Here is a 20455-nt window from a genome sequence, read left to right as displayed (position 1 = left end):
AAGAGAAGCCGTGCTGAATTGTAAAAAGTGGCCTGGTCATTTGGCAGCCAAATCCTGTGGAGCTGAAGTGGTTAAATAAAAGAAAATGTTATGATATTTAAAATATTACAGGGCTGCACTAATTTGCTTTTATATGCCTGGAGCTCAACTTTAAAGTAAGTGAATAAATAGCATGTAAACATATTGAAGGGTTTGTCAGCATTGCAAAGGTCGTCAATAAACTTAGAAGGCCAACATCTGATTGGTTACTGAAGGAAACACCTCTACCTTTTGCTTCCTCTGGTTTTTATAGATCAGCTCCATTGTTCTCTTGGTAGAGCACCCGGGAGTCGGCTCGGCTCTGAACTGAGCCTTAGTTGGTATACCGCCAGCGTCTTCCCTGGGCCATTCTCCAGAGCCCATGTGAGCTCTGCTGTCATCCTTTTCGCTCTACGCTGTCCAAATCATGTTTACACTGAAGAGGGCCTTCCGGAATAATGTCAAGACAATCTCGGAGGAGATACGCTGGCCGTTTTCCAAGTCACAGACATGCCTGCAGATACGCTCAACCATGTTTAGCTAAGTGCGGCCCTGGGTGCCATTTTGTGCTTTGGAAGCCTTCCTTGGTATGATATAATTTACAAGGCTCTGAGGAGCCTTTATGTAAACACTGGAGCAAAGGAAAAAAGAGAGGTTTTGGCTTTCACTTCATACGTTTGGGGCTCATTCAGATGGACAATTAATCTCATCCTCTGCAGAGCTGCTGGCAGATGCGTGTGCATGCGCCTCGGAGCTGCAGGCTGGCAACCCATAGAAGTGGATGCACATCAAAGTTTGACATATGGACAGAAGCAGGTGCACAGATCTAAATGCACAGTGTCTGCATCCGTGCACCGGCTCCTGTCTGCAAGTCAAACTTTCACATCCCAGATAGCAAGCAATTGTGCTACAAGTTTGAAAATGACTTGCTAAGCTTTGCTAAACTTGCCGGGCTTCACAAGTATGCATTGCACGACTCTAGATCAACTTTATTTGCAAACATGCTGCAAGTCCTTAGAATAAAAAATCTTGCGCCAAAAAATATATAACTAAAACAAGATATGTGAATATAAAATAGCTGCTCCCCAAACCAATTCAAATAAGAATAAATTCAAATAAGAATGAACATATGGGAAAGAAATATTAAATAGGGGGCGCTGACATTAAAAATAAATAAATAAGAAGTGGCAGTAAAGTGCCTGTGCTAACGATACAAGAGGTTTTTGAAAAACCAGTGTAAACATAAAAATGGGTATAGATATCTACCACATATGTGCCAAAAAAACAAGTGAATAAAGTGCATGTGCAATTTATAAACAGGTAAAAAATGTATGAACCTTCAATGAAAAACACACAGAAAAAGACTTTAACATATGTGCACTAGACAATGTATATGTTAAATAATCATATATGTGCACTGAGTCCCCCAAAAAAAGAGAAAAGGGAGAAAACTCAGCCTGGGGTTTAAGAGCAAAAGAACGAAAACAAAAGCTCAAAAATCCAAACACTAATGGTGATTTGTGAAAAATACACAAAAAAATAAAATAAAACCAGTGAAGAGTCTCAAGAAAAAAAGTCCAAAATCATAAGTGATATGAGTCCATAAATTTCTTATTCTTTACTACTTGTGTGGTAAGTTGCAGAGAAGTAGGGGTTACACCTTCACCAATCCTATCACCCAAATGTGCATAAAGGATGGTCCCTTACCGCATGGAGTTGATCTTTTTAACTAAAAAAAGATCAAATAAGCTTTGCTGTCACCCTGGACAGATGGTGGATAATCTGAATTTCCTACGGGTCAGCTTAGTAGAACGTCATAAAAGATACAAAACAGAGAGATGCCGCCATAGCATATTATCATTTATTAAAAAACCTTTAAAACAAAGCAGGTGACGAGTGGAGGCTTACTTGGCAAGTGCCCACATCCCGGCACTGAGGCTTTGGGTTAAAATCAGAAGGTACCGATCCTGAAGACCTGTTCCGAGGAGAGGAATGTCCGCGCTGGGGTGTTCTGCGGCGTGCGTTCCACCAAGCAGAAGCCGAGAACCAGCTGGACAGGAAACTGTGCGTGGTCTGCGTGTCGCCTCGACGTACGTTTCAGTAATCCGTCATCAGGAAGCGCAGCTGGTTCTCGGCTTCTGCTTGGTGGAACGCACGCCGCAGAACACCCCAGCGCGGACATTCCTCTCCTCGGAACAGGTCTTCAGGATCGGTACCTTCTGATTTTAGCCCAAAGCCTCAGTGCCGGGATGTGGGCACTTGCCAAGTAAGCCTCCACTCGTCACCTGCTTTGTTTTAAAGGTTTTTTAATAAATGATAATATGCTATGGCGGCATCTCTCTGTTTTGTATCTTTTATGACGTTCTACTAAGCTGACCCGTAGGAAATTCAGATTATCCACCATCTGTCCAGGGTGACAGCAAAGCTTATTTGATCTTTTTTTAGTTAAAAAGATCAACTCCATGCGGTAAGGGACCATCCTTTATGCACATTTGGGTGATAGGATTGGTGAAGGTGTAACCCCTACTTCTCTGCAACTTACCACACAAGCAGTAAAGAATAAGAAATTTATGGACTCATATCACTTATGATTTTGGACTTTTTTTCTTGAGACTCTTCACTGGTTTTATTTTATTTTTTTGTGTATTTTTCACAAATCACCATTAGTGTTTGGATTTTTGAGCTTTTGTTTTCATTCTTTTGCTCTTAAACCTCAGGCTGAGTTTTCTCCCTTTTCTCTTTTTTTGGGGGACTCAGTGCACATATATGATTATTTAACATATACATTGTCTAGTGCACATATGTTAAAGTCTTTTTCTGTGTGTTTTTCATTGAAGGTTCATACATTTTTTACCTGTTTATAAATTGCACATGCACTTTATTCACTTGTTTTTTTGGCACATATGTGGTAGATATCTATACCCATTTTTATGTTTACACTGGTTTTTCAAAAACCTCTTGTATCGTTAGCACAGGCACTTTACTGCCACTTCTTATTTATTTATTTTTAATGTCAGCGCCCCCTATTTAATATTTCTTTCCCATATGCTGCAAGTCCTGGTTCAGTTATCTTGTGCAATATAGTCATCCCACCACAGGGGGTCGCTCTGGCTGAAATTTCGTGCTGTAGACTTGCAGAGCTCTTGCTGCAGACACACCACTGCAACTTTGCCCTTGCTAGAAACTCACCACGCAAATTTTCTACAAATTGGAAAAGTGCCTAACACTTTTGCTTCAAGTGCTCTGCAAGTATACAACTTGCCAGTGAAAATGCGCAGCAAGTTAAGACTTATGCCGCATAGACATGTGCAATTCGTTTAGTTTCTAATTAGTTTTTTAACTAAAATTCGTAAATTTGTTAATTCCGAATTTTCGTATTAACAAATTTTTTATTTCCGAATTTTCGTTTTTTTAATTTTCAAATTTTCGAATTTTAGAAATTCCAAATTTGTCCGCCAATCACGGATGCCTTTTCATACTCTAACAAGAGCATACCCCCCAACCGTCCCGGATTCCGCGGGATCCTCCCGGAATTCTAAGTGTGTCCCGGGGTCCCGCGGACTAGACTAGATTCCCGCAAAACAGTGCAACATTACGGGTGGCGACATTCCGTGCCTCCATGTTTGATTTCCCCCGCCATGTTTGTTGTCCGGTGCCTGGCCTGTGATTGGGCGTATTGGCGTCATGTACGTCGTGGGGCTGGCCTGTCTGCGAACGTCTAGAAGTCCCGTCTCCGCACATGTCAGCTATACGCCCAATCACAATGCGGGAAATATGGACCATGGGGGATGATGGTGGCGCAGATAGAAGGGGGTGCTGCAGGTGGCGCTGGCGGGGATTCGTAACAGAGGTAAGAGGTATTTGCACAGGTAGGAGAAACCGCCCCCGCTCAACAACTCTGATCCCCGCCCCCCCGCTCAACAACTCTGATCCCCGCCCCCCGCTCAACAACTCTGATCCCCCCCCCGGTTAACAACTTTGATCCCCCCCCCCGCTCAACAAGACAAGATGTCCCGCATTGGATTTATTAAATGTTGGGAGGTATGCAAGAGGACGTCCATGATTGGCGGAACACTGAACACAATGTCTGCTGGGAAACTGAGTCCAAGGATAAGAGAACGTCCGTGATAGGCGGAACAGTGTCAGATGAGAAACACCTATCACGGAAGGGACCAGGAGGAGACCGCGAGTTTTAAACAATGAATGGACTCCCGCAGCCTGTCAATTTCAGGTACACTGACAACGGGCACAGTGAGGACGTGCACAGTGAGGACGTGCACAGTGAGGACGGGCACAGTGAGGGCGGGCAAAGTGACAATTGGCACAGTGAGATTGGCACAGTGAGGTTGCAATGGGCACAGTGAGGTGGGCACAGTGAGGTTGCAATGGGCACAGTGAGGCGTGCAAATGGGCATTTTTGACCCTCTTTTCTGCTTACAGTAGCTCCTGCATTCTCACCCTAGGCTTATACTCGAGTCAATACGTTGTCCCAGTTTTTTGTGGTAAAATTAGGTCCTCTGCTTATACTCGAGTATATACGATATGTATTTCACCTCCGTGCTTAGCTGTTTTCCTTGAGTTTAGCTTTAAAAAGAAGGATAAGTGAAATCTTCTGATCGGTAGCAACATATAGCTCTGCTCTGAACTTTTTATCTGTGGATTTGCTCCATCTGGTAGAATACTGGTATTTGCTTGTATTATTTTAGCAATGCTATTATAATTTAAATAATAAGAATTATAGTCACACGGGGCCTATGTTGGGAAATTGTATGGGGCAGCTAACGGCACATTATTTTATTTGCTTGTTACATACTGTTTATTTCATATATATGTGCGCAGGGGTGAACCACTAAGATAATTATTCTAGCTACTTGGAGAATGTAATTATTATCATTATTATTATAGAGCAGGATTTATATTTTTTATTTAGATTTTGTTTTGTGAACAGGCAAAAAGTCCTTAGGGCCATGTCACATGGGCGATGCTGATGCTGTTAACACTTTGTAAGCGGCGGAATCACGGAAATGAAACTTTATTTCTCATTGCTAGAATTAATTTGGTCGCTGCCTGCAATGCTATTGAAGTTCAATGGCTAATGAGAGAGCAGAGACTAGGAGACATACCAATAGTTCGGCAAATTATGGAATGTCTCTTTAGGATCACTTGAATGGGGAGGGAGGAGCGCATACAGATCGAAAACATACAGATCAAGCCAATGCGTTTTCGGGGAACTGTCTCTCTGTGCAGAAGGTGGATGGGGAGGTTATAATGGTGGATCTGTTGGGGATGGGTGGGCTCCGTGGACGTCCCAACATTTCGGTAGAAAAAATAAGTGCAATATCACATACTAGTAGGTGGATTCAGATAGATTTACGCCGGCGTATCAGTAGATACGCCGTTGTAACTCTGAATCTACGCCGTCGCAAATTTAAGCGTATTCTGGAAACCAGATACGCTTAAATTAGGCTAAGATACGAGCGGCGTAAGTCTCCTACACCGTCGTATCTTAGGGTGCATATTTACGCTGGCCGCTAGGTGGCGCTTCCGTTGAGTTCGGCGTAGAATATGCAAATGACTAGATACGCCGATTCAGAAACGTACATGCGCCCGTCACAATTAGTTACGCCGTTTACGTTAGAGATACGGCGGCGTAAAGATAAAGCTGCTCCCTAGGTGGCGCAGCCCATGCAAGGTATGGACGTCGGAACAGGCTTATCTTTTTACGTAATTTGCGCAAGTCGTACGCGAATCGGGCTGGACGTAATGTACGTTCAAGTCGGAACGGTGTAATTTGGAGCAATGCACACTGGGATATGTCCACGGACGGCGCATGTGCCGTTCGTAAAAAAAACGTCAATCACGTTGGGTCACGAGTAATTTACATAAAACACACCCCCCTCATCCTCATTTGAATTAGGCGCGCTTACGCCGAACCATTTACGCTACACCGCCGTAACTCAGGAGGCAAGTGCTTTGTGAATACAGCACTTGCCTCTCTGACTTACGGCGGCATAGCGTATATGCGATACGCTACGCCGCCTCAAAAGTGAGCCGCCCTACCTGAATCCAGCTATAGTTGTTGATTTACTAAAACTGGGGAGTGCAAAATCTGGTGCAGCTCTACATAGAAACCAATCAGCTTGTCAAAGCTTAAAGCGGCCCAATTTTTTATTTTTTTTTATTGATCCTAGCATTAGTACTAATTCAATACAATAACGTTTAGACAAAGTTTCTTATGTATTTATTAAAAACATAAATCACTTACTGAATATATTCTCCCTCCTGTTCTGGCCGTTTCCATCATTATTGCGGGCATGTGAAGCCCAATCAATATCTCTTCCTGGTTTGCTTTGGAGAGGTGCATGCTGGGTAACCAGCACGCACCTCTCGATGTCACGCATGCGTTATTCAACCGCGGCCGTAGCGCCAATTCTTTCTAAAATTGCCATAACAATGGGTGGCGACGGAGGAAGGTCCCGCCCTGTTTTTATGGCAACATAGATAGACACATCTCGGCACTGTGATCCACCTTAAATCTTTTCCAACGGAAAAAAATCCGATCGTCTGTTGCAATTCCGACGCGCAAAATTCCGACTCATGCTCGGAAACAATTAGACGCATGCTCGGAAGCATTAAAATTAATTTTTCTCGGCTCGTCGTAGTGTTGTACGTTCTTGACGGTCGAAAGTTCAGAGAACATTTGTGTGACCGTGTGTATGCAAGCCAAGCTTGAGCGGAATTCCGTCGGAAAAACCATCCATATTAGTATGTTGTTCTGTACTAAACGCTTAAATGTTGGATTTTCCATCACTTTCTGCCTTGGTGATGGCGGTCTCCGGAGCAAATAGAGAGAGTAAATGCAGGCAATAGGGCCAGAGACAGCAATGGAAACCTGATTAGAGTTCTAATCTTTGCTAAAGCCCTGTACACACGATCGGTTTGTCTGATGAAAATGGACTGATGGACCGTTTTCATCAAACAAACCGATGGTGTGTGGTAGACATGTGCACAGCAAAAAATTTCATTTATTTCTGTTTCGTTTCTGTTTGTTTATCGTGATTCGTAAGACGTTAGTTATCGTATTCGTACTCTTTAGTATTTTCATAACACTCTTTTTTCCGTTTCCGTTTTTTTCTGTTAGTTTATTTTTCGTTGAATTGAGATTCGTATTTTCGTTATATTTTGTATTCTGCCGCGTTCGTATTTTTAAAATGATTTTATTCGTTCCTTCGTTTTTACGTTGGTTTAATTTTCGTTGTTTTGCTATTCGTATTTACATTATATTTTCCATCATGCCGCATTCGTATTTTCGTAAGAAATATATTTTCGTTGCTTTATGATCATTCGTATTTTCGTGTCTAATTTCCTTTGATTGTAAAAACGTACTTTTGTAGATTTTATTGTATTCGTAATTCTGTTAGAATACATTTTACGTTTATTCGACACACTACTCGTCGTAATTTTGTAATTCGAACTTTACTGTGATTGACTTGACTTTCTTAGTTAGCACACACCGCCTGTCTAGAATGAAGTCTGACGTAGAAGAAAACTAAAATATGTCAGATATTACAAATACAAATCTAGAAATTAGATGCACTGCAGTCTAACACAGAAAAAGACACAAGGAGCCAGGAGGTAATGAGAAAGAAGCTCATTGGGGGAAGGAACAAACCTCTTCAGAGGGACAGCGCTCAGTGGCTATTGGTCAATGTCCAGAAATATTTCAGTACTAACGAAAGCTAATTTACATTATTTCGTATTTTCGTTGTTTTCATTTCTGTTTTCCGAAGATTCGTAATTTATTTTTCGTTAGCTTTGATTTTCGTTTTTTATTCTTTGTTCGGCATTTTGGTTGTTTTCTTTTCAGTCTTCGAATATTAGTAAGTTTGCATTTTCGTTCATTTTGTTTTTCGTAATTTTTTTTTTTTTTGGGTTCGGTATTTTCGTTGTTTCTATGTTTTCGTTTCTTTCATCTTTCGTATCTTCGTTGTTTTTCATATTCGTTATTTGGAAAATATCGTTATTCGTTATTAATTGCGCTAAACCGTTCGTTCATTCGTATGTTAACGAATCAACTAAAATAACGAAAAATAACGGAAAAAGTATTCGTAACTTAAAAAATTGCACATGCCTAGTGTGTGGGCCCCATCGGTTTGTTTTCCATCGGTGAAAAAAATAGAACATGTTTTAAAATGTTCCTACGGATAAAAAAAACGATAGAAAAAAACGATCGTCTTTGTGGAAGTCCATCGGTCAAAAATACACGAATGCTCAGAATCAAGTCGACGCATGCTCGGAAGCATTGAACTTCATTTTTCTCAGCACGTCGTTGTGTTTTACATCACAGCGTTGGACATGGTCGGATTTTTGACCGATGGTGTGTAGGCAAGACTGATGAAAGTCAGCTTCATCGGATATCCAACGAAAAAATCCATCGGATTAGATTCCATCAGATATCCGATCGTGTGTACAGGACTTTACTCTTTTGAAAATTTAAAAAAGTACATTCACCACTTTTTTTCCCACACAAAATAAATGTTGAAAGTAATTAAAACTATATCGAAAGCTGCAATAATACCTTTTTGTCATCCATTATATTTTTAATAAATGTAATTATGCTGAATATTACCTGGAGGAGAAATCTCTCCTTTGTAAAGCCATTGTAATTAAAGAACACAAAAAGACGTATTCATGGCACCTCAACTTACCTTGACAGTAAGTAGTAAGTCTGTCGTCTGTCTGAAAGTCTAGGCTTCCTGAGGACGACTGATAACCTTCAAGGCACGAGCAGTTGAACCCTCCGGCAGTATTTTCACACCGCGCGTGGTCTCCACACTTGTTTTCCAGGCATTCATCTATATCTGCAAACACCATGTCAAATCGGAGTTTAATGACATACTTACAGAATGTAAACTTTTTCCCCCTTGTTACTAAGCTTCCAATGGTAAAGACCCAAAATTGCAATTTAATGAGGAATACATAAAAAAAAGGAAATGTTATTCGCACAATAATTTTGTGTCAAGAGAATATTAAAAAAAAAAGGAAAAAAAATGTAAAAAAGAAAAAAAGTATATAATTATTTCCCACATCAGAAATTCCTGTTTCAATTGGATAAGAAACATAGTGAAACATATTTAGATATCTCTGTATTCAGCTGCAGAAAAACTAATATTCTGCTCTCATAAATTACCTGAAAATGTCTCTACTTAGTCATGTTTGTAATTAGAATTATGAAAATCCATAACTTAGGCTAAGTAGGGAGTTTTTCAAATGAACTGCCACATACTGTTAACGCCGTTTAGTTGTATATTTGGCTGGCAGATCAGTCATAAACAAGGAGGCAGAGGAATTAAGAAGATAGATCGTATTTATGAGTTTAATACATACCAAAGATTTATTTACGTGAAGCTAGCTGACAAAAATGGCACTTGTTTTTGCTAAGTTTATAGCAGGTATCATGTCTTTTGGGTTGCTAAGGAATGTCATTTTTATAGACTTATAGGTGGATTCAGAAAGACTTAGGCCGGCGTATCAGTAGATACGCCGGCCTAAGTCTGAATTTGCGCCGGCGCTAATTTAAGCGTATTCTGGAAACAAATAGGTAGATTCACAAAGAGTTAGGCCGGCTTATCTACAGATAAGCCGACCTAACTCTGAATCTAAGCCGACCTATGTTTAAGTGTATTCTCTAACAGAGATACACTTAAACATATCTAAGATAGGACGGCTTGCGCAAGTCATTTGAATTAGGTGCGCTTACGCCCGCTCGTTTTAGGCTACGCCGCCGAAAATTAGCAGGTAAGTGGTTTAAGAATCACTACTAGCCTAAATAATTTACGGCGGTGTAGCATAAAAAGACTAGGCTAGGCCGCCCTAAAGTTAGGCGCCCCTACGTGAATCTACCTACAGATACGCTTAAATTAGGCTCAGATACGAGCGGCGTAAGTGTCTTACACCGTCGTATTCTAAAGTGTAATTTTTAGGCTGACCGCTAGGTGGCGCTTCCATTGCGGTCGGCGTAGAATATGTAAATCACTAGATACGCCTATTCACGAACGTACGCCCGGCCGACGCAGGACAGATACGCCGTTTACGTAACGCATTATCAGGCCTACAGTTATTCCATTAAATAGCTGGAATAGTAATGTTAAGTATGGCCGTCGTTCCCGCGTCGAAATTCGAAAATTTTACGTTGTTTGCGTAAGTCGTCCGTGAATAGGGATTTACGTCATTTACGTCCACGTAGAAACCAATAGGACCGTGCGGCGTACTTTGCCGCAATGCACACTGGAATATGTAGGCGGATGGCGCATGCGCCGTTCGTAAAATACGTCAATCACGTAAGGTCACCCCCCCATTACCATAAAACACGCCCCCTCAGCTAAATTTGAATTAGGCGCCATTACGCCCGCCCGATTTACGCAACGCCGCCGTAACTTAGCAGGCAAGTACTTTGTGAATCATGTACTTGCCTCGCTAACTTACAGCGGCGTAGTGTAAACACGATACACTACGCCGCCGCAACGATACACCCGCCTACCTGAATCTAGCTATTAAAGCTGAACGCCAGGCAAACCGCTAAGTACATATGAAATACATATAAGGGATTTGTTGATAGGAGGAGAGAGTGAAAGGGGATGAACTCATCATTCTGCTGCTTCCCATTTCACAGACAAGTCACAGGCTAGGATGGGGAGGGGCGGTCAAGACTTGTGGGGTTAATTTACTAAAACTGGAGTACAAAATCTGGTGCAGCTCTGCATAAGCATGCGCACGTGGGGTGACGGGTGTGCCTAGGCACAGCCTAATCACACGGTACTGTGCCAATTCCCCCTGCTGCCTAGCTGCAGAGTAGGAGACTGGGGAATATCGGTCCTCAGTACCCTTCTCTGTCTCACAAGTGAGACATCATGGGTCTGTTTGGACCCCTGATATTTCACCAAAGCCCCCCAACAGGGCTTCTAAAGAAATTGTAAAAAAAATAATAAAAATAAAAAATGTAAATAAAAAAAATAATACAAAGATTAAATTGTAAAAGAAAGGAAAGTTATACAAATAAACTACTGACACCAATCTCTGCCCTATTGACACCATCCATTGCTTTTCTGACACTACTGGCAAAGTCCTCTGCCCAACTGACTTGTCCACTGCTCTACTAACATTGTCCACTGCACTACTGCATATATAAATATAACTTGTTTGTGCACTGGCGTGAAGTCATATTGGAACATAAAGGAGCCATCCAAAATGTCTTGGTATGCTGACGCCTTAAGAATTTTCTTCACTGGAATTAAAGGGCTAAGCCCAACCCCTGAAAAACAACCCCACACCATACTCCCCCTTCCACCAATGATTTAGACCAGTGCACAAAGCAAAGTCCATAAAGACATGGATGAGCGAGCATGGGGTGAAGGAACTTGACTGGCCTTCACAGAGTCCTGACCTCAGCCCGATAGAATACCTTAGGGATGGAATTAGAGCAGAGACTGCAAGTCATGTCTTCTCTGTGACCTCACAAATGCGCTTCTGGAAGAATGGTCAAGGTGTACCAATACTTTTGGTAATATCTATCTATCTATCTATCTATCTATCTATCTATCTATCTATCTATCTATCTATCTATCTATCTATCTATCTATCTATCTATATGTACACACACACACAAGCATGTGTGTTTGAGCATTGGGGTGCACACCCTAATGCAATAGGCTGTGCAGGCCTATGCAGCCGTGCATTGTAGCCAATCAGCTTCTAACTTTAGCTTGTTCATTTAAGCTTCAACAATAAAACCCGGAAACTGATTGGTTTCTTTGCAGATCTGTACCAGATAGTGCATGTCCAGTTTTAGTAAATACCCCCCACTGTACTTCTTTTTGCTGGTACTTTTTTTTGAAGCACGTGATAAGCACGTGATAAGAGCCAGAGGCCTAAAAAAAGGGTGGGCTCGGGGTGAAAAGGTACAGGGACTGCAAAAGGATGGCACCAAGACAAATCCAAGTACTTATACTGCTTGCATTTAAAAATATAAATGTACCATATATACTCAAGTATAAGCCAAGTTTTTCAGCACATTTTGTGCTGAAAAAGCCCCCCTCTGCTTATACATGAGTCTCTCCGAGGTGTCGTGCAGTCATTTGGCGGCCGTCTAGTGTAACAAAGCCTCGCCTCCTCCTTGTCCTCGTCCGTGATAGACGGTACACTAAACACTGACTCACTGCTGGGAAACGGAATCAGTGTTCGGTCTATCGCGGACAAGGACGAGGCACGGCTTTGTTACACTGGATGGCCGTCGACTGCAGTTAAGACTGCGCGACACAGCGGGAGATCAGGTACATGAGGCACAGTAAGGCATGAAGATGGGCACAATGAGGCTGCCAATGGGCACAGTGAGGCTACAAATGGGCAAAGTGAGGTTGAAATGGGCACAGTGAAGCTGCAAATGGGCACAGTGAAGCTGCAAATGGGCAAAGTGAGGCTGCAAATGGGCACAGTGAAGCTGCAAATGGGCACAGTGAAGCCTAGGCTTATACTCGAGTCAATACGTTTTCCCATTTTTTGTGGCAAAATTAGGTGCCTCGGCTTATATTTGGGTCCGCTTATACTCGAGTATATACTGGGGCAGATCCACAAAAAGAATTACGCCGGCGTATCTATTGATACGCCACGTAATTTTAAAGTTCCCGCGTCGTATCTTTATTTTGTATCTACAAACCAAGATACGACTGAATCTGGGAGCGATCCGACAGGCGTACGTCTTAGTACGCCGTCGGATCTTAGGTGCATTTTTCGGCGGCCGCTAGGTGGCGTTTCCTAAGAATTCCGCGTTGAGTATGCAAATGAGCTAGTTACGGCGATCCACGAACTTACGTCCGGCCGGCGCATTTTTTTACGCCGTTTGCGTTCGGCTTTTTCTGCCGTATAGTTACCCCTGCTATTATGAGGCGTACTCAATGATAAGTATGGCCGTCGTTCCCGCGTCGAATTTTTAATTTTCTACGTCGTTTGCGTAAGTCCTTCGCGAATAGGGATTTGCGTAAAATTATGTCACCGTCGTAAACATTGGCTTGTTCCGGTTTAATTTCGAGCATGCGCACAGGGAAACCCCCACGGACGGCGCATGCGCCGTTCAAAAAAAACGTCGGGTCACGAGGTATTTACAAAAAACATGCCCCCATCACACCCATTTGAATTGCACGCCCTTACGCCGCCAAAGATACTGTACACTACGCCGCCGTAACTTATGGCGCGAATTCTTTGAGGATTCCAAAAAAAAAAAGTAAGTTACGGCGGCGTAGTGTATCTTAGATATGCTACGCCCGACGCAAATATGCGCCGATGTACGTGAATCTGCCCCACTGTATGTAAATGTATATCAAATTGCATTATTTGCGTCTTTTATTTCAGCCTGGCATTCAGCTATAATTGAATATGGTTCTAGTTCATATATTACTATACGTGGAACAGCACAACAAAGATATTCTGTATCATTTAATTTATGAAGCATAGACGCAGTTCTATTAAACATATAAAAACGCGCCTGATTGTTAACCCAACCAATGACCTGTTGGTATGAGAAACTCTATACAGTCATATTATTATCAAATATTATATTTAAAAAAAAAATCCCCAAATATCATTACAGATTTAGTCTTCACTTTATTATTTGGAGACTACAGCGATGGTGAAATTAAATACAGGAATATTTTTAGGTTTAGCTGAAGGAATGTCAGTAATTTGGGGGCTTCCTCTGTCAGGAAGTTGTGTATACAGTGAGTCACATAGAATTACAATAAGCTCAGCTTTACCGGCAAACGCCATTAACACAAACTATTTATTCAAATTTTCCAGCCATACTGCATTAAAACAGCCAAGGAACGAAAATAACAGTCTGGGCAATTGAATTTTTATTTTTCTATGAGTTAAGTACGGGGATAGAACTAACTTATTTTCTTGCCAATTCTGAAAATGATATAATGGAGAGGGGACGCATAAAAAAAAAAAGCACTGAGAGCGCTATCAGGAGCAGTGTTCAAAAAACTTGAAATGACATCTCTTAAGCCAAGAGCGTACGCTGAGAAATTGATAAGCAGAGAGGCGAGCGATCGTAAAATTTTTTGGAGATTGTTAAGTGTTTAACCACTTAAGACCCGGACCAAAATGCAGCTAAAGGACCTTGCCCCTTTTTGCGATTCGGCACTGCGTCGATTTAAATGACAATTGCGCAGTCGTGCGACGTGGCTTCCAAACAAAAATGACGTCCTTTTTCCCCACAAATAGAGCTTTCTTTTGGTGGTATTTGATCACTTCTGCGGTTTTTATTTTTTGCGCTATAAACAAAAATAGAGCAACAATTTTGAAAAAAATGCAATATTTTTTACTTTTTGCTATAATAAATATCCCCCAAAAACATATATATATAAAAAAAAAATTTCCCTCAGTTTAGGCCGATACGTATTCTTCTACCTATTTTTGGTAACAAAAATCGCAATAAGCGTTTATCGGTTGGTTTGCGCAACATTTATAGCGTTTACAAAATAGGGGATAGTTTTAATTTTTTTAGTTTTTTTTACTACTAATGGCGGCGATCAGCGGTTTTTTTCGTGACTGCGACATTATGGCGGACACTTCGAACAATTTTAACACATTTTTGGGACCATTTTCACAGCAAAAAATGCATTTAAATTGCATTGTTTATTGTGAAAATGACAGTTGCAGTTTGGGAGTTAACCACAGGGGGCGCTGTAGGAGTTAGGGTTCACCTAGTGTGTGTTTACAACTGATGGGGGGTGTGGCTGTAGGTCTGACGTCATCGATCGAGTCTCCCTATAAAAGGGATCACTCGATCGATGCAGCCGCCACAGTGAAGCACGGGGAAGAAAATTATAAAAATGTTGTTTGGGTACAGTGTTGCATGACCTTGCAATTGTCATTCAAAGTGTGAGTGCTGAAAGCTGAAAATTGTCCTAGGCAGAAAGGGGGGAATGTTTAAGCATTTGTTTGCTGTTAATAAAAATAACAGGGTTTTTATTAAATTATTGTGCCTTATATCTCCTTAAAAAAAAAAAAATACATATCAATTATTTTGGTATGCAAAATAGTTATAGGTATCTTTACACTGCTAAATGTTGGCCTGGCCATTTAATCATTGCTATCTTCTGGCCGAGAAAGTGTTAATCCTACTTGTATCCAGGGTTTATGAAAGCGTCAAGGATGGGAAAGGTAAAATATTATTTAGTTATTGTCCACTCCAAAAAAATATGTGAAGTCAAATCCTGACTTATTTTACAGAAAGGAAGTACACAACGCATAGAAAACAATACACCATCCAATGTAGAAAGCACTGCGGATAATTGCGGGCGCGCTAAGCTTAGCCGAGACAATATCCTGCAATTACTATATATTGCAAAGCTTTACTGTCGTCCTAGATGTTTAAAATACCTCTATATTAGCTGTCCTGGAATCTGAGCCTAGCCTTCCAGCAACATATTGGATTTTGATTAAACTTGGACCTGGACCCATGTGACATAAAATCACATCAAACAGCATCTATAAAGACATCCTATACAATTACAGGAACCATTCTCCTATATGTCATAGTTTTTTTTTTTTTTTTCTTACAGCCAACTTTTTCAGTCTCAAGCTATGAAATTCTAAATGAAAAGATTTTTTTTTTTTTTAATGTTATCTTTTTTTTATTTATTTTTTGCATGGCTATTAAATAAAAATGTTCAGATAACAATAATCTGACCACGGGGCTATCCATAGGTATTATGAATGCCTGAATTATTGAATAAAGTCTCGGGTTTTATAAAATATGTAGCTTGGTCTTCTTTTGATGTGAAATGCGTTAGCTTGAGATCAACATGCCAACACTTCCAGACAGCAGTCTTAGCACATTAGCAAAATATAACATATCATGTAATAAGGATAACACATGCATTCCAGATGGCCTGATAATTCACACTTCAAAGGCATCCACTGTAAAACAGTATAAAAGAAAAACTGGCAATATACGATGGTGTCAGTTGCTAACGCTTTTCACGTGTAACTCTGCGACAGCATTGATGCAAAAGGCAGAGGGGTTTATCAAAGACACCACGAGCACCACAATAGAGAGCTTGCCTGGATTATATTAAAAGGCTGATAAATCTAAATTACAACTCGGTTTGTATGAAAGGAAACCTAAAGGTAAATTAAAGGTATTTTTTAAAATAGATGTATGAGTTCATTTGATATTTAGTTGAATGTCATCCATTTACTTAAATATGATTTTATCATCAAGGGGCATGTTTTTCCATAAAACTTTTTTTTTACTGTATTGAATGATCAACATATTACATTTTTTGGGGTATTTTTATACAATTTACACAGCTTTATACATATTGTACATTCCCATTAGTCCCTGTCCTCAAGGAGATTACCATTTATGGTCCCTATCTCACATACACAAAATTTACACAAGTGCCAATTAGTTCAGGGGACGTACGGCCGGCCGGTACAGGGTCCCCAAAGTCCTGGAGATCAGGCGCAAAATGGTGACTCGAGTATAAGCCGAGGGGGGCATTTTCAGCACAAAAAAATGTGCTGAAAAACTCGGCTTATACTCGAGTATATACAGTAAATCAGAGGCGGCTCTAGGCTTTGTGAGGCTTTAGGCAAAACTTAACATGGGGCCCCACTCATGCCCATGATGGGAAAAATAATTCAAGGACAAGAATCCTTTTCCCCACAACCCTGGCCGGTGGTTGTGGGGGTCTGCGGGCAGGGGGCTTATCGGAATCTAAAAGCCCCCTTTAACAAGGCGGCCTACAGATCCTGCTCTTTAATAACTAAGGGGCGGGGGCCACCCGGTGATGTCACCTGGTGAACCCGCCCCCTTGTGACGTCATTCTGAGGGCATGCTGGGTCATTGACGTCACAAGGGGTGGTGTTACCGATATTCACTGGTTGTTAGGAATGCTGGTGGCTCCACCACTGAGTCAGGGCTCTTAACGTTGCCTGAGCACAGCAGCGTTAAGGTCCCCTGTTCCTCAAAACTGGGGTAATGCATTGGGTAAGTTAGGTGGCCTTAGGCAATCACCTAATTTGCCTAATTAAAGAGCCGCCTCTGCTGTAAATCCATGCCCGTGTGTGTCCTTTTTTTTTTTTTACAACCCCAGCAATCAACCATGTACAGCCAAATGTAGGCAGGTCCAGTCTATACTCCCCTCTGCAGGAACGAAGCAGCAATATAGAAGGAGAAGGATGTTGCAAGGAACTTGCTTTTTCTATGATTTCCTGTGTTCACAGGGGGCCATTTGGGGTCAGGTAGAGTCTATTTAAGTCTCTGGCACCCAGTTTTTAAAAATGTATAAACTTTATCTCTGCCTCCAAAGTCCATGAGGGTTTTTTGGATGCACTCCTTGCAACCTAATCATTGATGTTCTGTCTTTAGATGTTGGCAGATCACACTGCACACACCCTTAGCCCCTAGTGCTTAGAGCAGTGATGGTGAACCTTGGAACCCCAGATGTGTTGGAGCTTCATGGGAAATGTAGTTCCAAAATGTCTGGGGTGCCAAGGTTTCCCATCACTGGCTTACAGGTAGGGGAAGTTTCCAGAGGAGTAAGGACAGGACAGGGTCTATGTCCACCTCTCTTCAGGAAGCCTTTACTTTGGGTGTGGATCAGCCAGGCCACAATCTTAAACTTGTTATAGATGCCGTCGGCATTTTCAAGTCTTCGAATCGGTGTCACAGTGAGTAAGTTGGGTGTCCCTATCTGCCGGGCCTAAATAAGTTGTGTTAAATCTTTCTACAATACAACTTTATTGCCTAACACGTGTTTTTTAAATAACAAACATGTCATACTTACCTCCACTGTGCTGTTCGTTTTGCACAGAGTGACCTCGATCATCCTCTTCTGGGGTCCCACAGGGGCTCTGGCGACTCCTCCCCGCAAGAGATAACCCCCTCTGGGAAGCTCTCTGCTGAGGGGGTTACCTTGCGGGCGCCCTCCTGTGTCATACACTCGGCGTCCATAGCCGCCTATTGTATGTCTTGGCCCCGCCCCCCAGCGGCCGCGTCATTGGATTTGATTGACAGCAGCGTGAGCTATCAATGTATCCAATGAAGAGCCGATCAGGCATGGGGAGAACGAGGCGGGATCGCGGCCTTGGAAATTTGGGGCTCAGGTAAGTAAAACGGGGACTCGGAGGGGCCAATGACAGCAAGGTGTTTTTTCACCTTAATGCATAGGATACATTAAGGTGAAAAACCACAAAGGTTTACAACCACTTTCAGCTTTATTGTCCATCACCAGCCAAAACATAACCCCCTCCCTTCCTATACTATAGGTATTTGTTTTATATATAGAATGATTAGTTAGAGGGGATGAGGTGATGTCTGACACCCTGCATCTCCGATCTCGGTAAAGAGCCTCCGGCGGAGACTCTTTACCACGTGATCAGCCGTGTCCAATCACGGCTGATCACGATGTAAACAGGAAGAGCCGTTGATGGCTCTTCCTCACTCGCGTCTGACAGACGCGAGTATAGGAGAGCCGATCGGCGGCTCTCCTGACAGGGGGGATTTGCGCTGATTGTTTATCAGTGCAGCCCCCCCTCGGATCGCCACATGAACCACCAGGGAAGCCCACCCTGGACCACCAGGGTGGGCCAAACAAAACAAAAAAAAGCCTGAAAAAAAAAAAGTAAAAAAAGAAATAAATAAAGCATTAAAAAAAAAGATGCCAATCAGTGCCCACAAATGGGCACTGACTGGCAACCTGGGTAAATCACCTGTGCTGCCCCACAGTGTCCATCAGTGCCACCCCAGTGTCCAGTGCCACCCCACAGTGCCCATCCATGCCCAGTGCCCACCTATCAGTGCCCATCTGCGCCACCCATAAGTATCCATCAGTGCCACCCATAAGTGCCACCCATGAGTGCCCATCTGTGCCGCCTATGAGTGCCCAGTGCCGCCCAAGAGTGCCCATCAGTGCCGCCTATGTGTGCCCATCAGTGCCGCCTATGAGTGCCCAGTGCCGCCCAAGAGTGCCCATCAGTGCCGCCTATGTGTGCCCATCAGTGCCACCTATGTGTGCCCATCAGTGCCGCCTATGAGTGCCCATCAGTGCTGCATACCAGCGCCGCCAATCAGTGCCACCTCATCTGTGCCCGTCAGTACTACCTCATCGATGTCCATCAGTGCCATCTCATCGGTGCCCATCAGTGCCACCATATCAGTGCCCGTAATTGAAAGAGAAAAACGTATTTCCAAAAAAATTTACAGAAAAAAATAAAAACATCATTTTTTTCCAAAATTTTCAGTCTTTTTTTAGTTGTTGCGCAATAAAAAAAAATCGCAGAGGTGATCAAATACCACCAAAAGAAAGCTCTATTTGTGGGTAAAAAAGGACGCCAATTTTGTTTGGGTACAGTGTTGTATGACCGCGCAATTGCCATTCAAAGTGCGACAGTGCTGAAAGCTGAAAATTGGCTTGGGCAGGAAGGTGCGTAAGTGCCCTGTATGGAAGTGGTTAATCAAACGCCTTAACAGGGATTGCAGAGGTTGAGTAATAGATCTCCTGTGCCCATTTGTTCCCGGAGTGCAAACATAAAACTGGAATGGACAATATTAATAATCATATTAATGCAGATGAATAATTGATTAGCTGGAATATAGATTAGAAAGGACAAACGTACTGGTAAATTATGAGTCATGCACCGTGACTTACCCCGACATTCCGTCCCGTCGTTGGTCATAAATCTCACCAGGCCGCTTGAAACATAGCCAGGGGCACACATGCAGTAATAGCTTCCATTGGTGTTTGTGCAGTTGGCATGATCTCCACAGATGTAGGTGGCGTTTTGGCATTCGTTGTCATCTGCAAAATAATGTTGTGTGAGTTCTAGAAACAGTTCATTAAGCACTATCTGTATCTACAATGGCCATGGAAGATAGACCAATGAAATATCAGGAAATCCTTCTAAAAAATCTGGTTGACATTGGACTTGGGTTAGACTTATAGTTGGGAGGCGGTAAAAACATGTGGTTGAGCTGTGTTTTTATTACCTTCCAACTGCTCCACCTTAAGCTGCATAGGCAGTGGATGGGGGCCAAGGCTCTGATGCTTTACAAAGGGGGACATCAAAAATGATCCCCCATCCACAATCAGTACTGCAATGTTTCTCAACTCAAGTACCCCCAACAGGTCATATTTTCAGGCTTTCCATTATTTTGCACAGATTTGATCAGTTTCGCTGGCTTAGTAATTACAACAGCCGTTTCAACTGAGGGAAATCCTGAAAACATGACCTGTTGGGGGTACTTGAGGACTGGAGTTGAGAAACATTGCAGTACTGCAACTGAAAGGGACTGCGTTGCAACCACATGTGATGCATAATACAAAGAAAATTACCACTCCAGGTGATGATCCCCCATTCACACCCTTCATCC

General features: G+C 42.3%; 1 protein-coding gene across 1 annotated transcript in view; it reads right to left on the bottom strand.

Annotated features, from left to right (window-relative positions):
* The window catches only part of ADGRL4 (adhesion G protein-coupled receptor L4), a 244784-nt gene that overhangs the window by 125811 nt on the left and 98518 nt on the right, over positions 1 to 20455 (bottom strand). Inside the window, exons 3-4 of the mRNA XM_040360641.1 lie at positions 19734 to 19883; positions 8727 to 8879 (exon numbers count right to left, since the gene is read on the bottom strand). Of these exons, the coding sequence (XP_040216575.1) occupies positions 8727 to 8879; positions 19734 to 19883 (303 nt within the window). The remainder of the gene's footprint in view (positions 1 to 8726; positions 8880 to 19733; positions 19884 to 20455) is intronic.

Source organism: Rana temporaria, chromosome 7 (assembly GCF_905171775.1).
Source record: "Rana temporaria chromosome 7, aRanTem1.1, whole genome shotgun sequence".
Taxonomy (NCBI): Eukaryota; Metazoa; Chordata; class Amphibia; order Anura; family Ranidae; genus Rana; species Rana temporaria.
The sequence above is the reverse complement of the archived record's forward strand: the minus strand, read 5'-3'. Positions and strand labels throughout refer to the sequence as shown.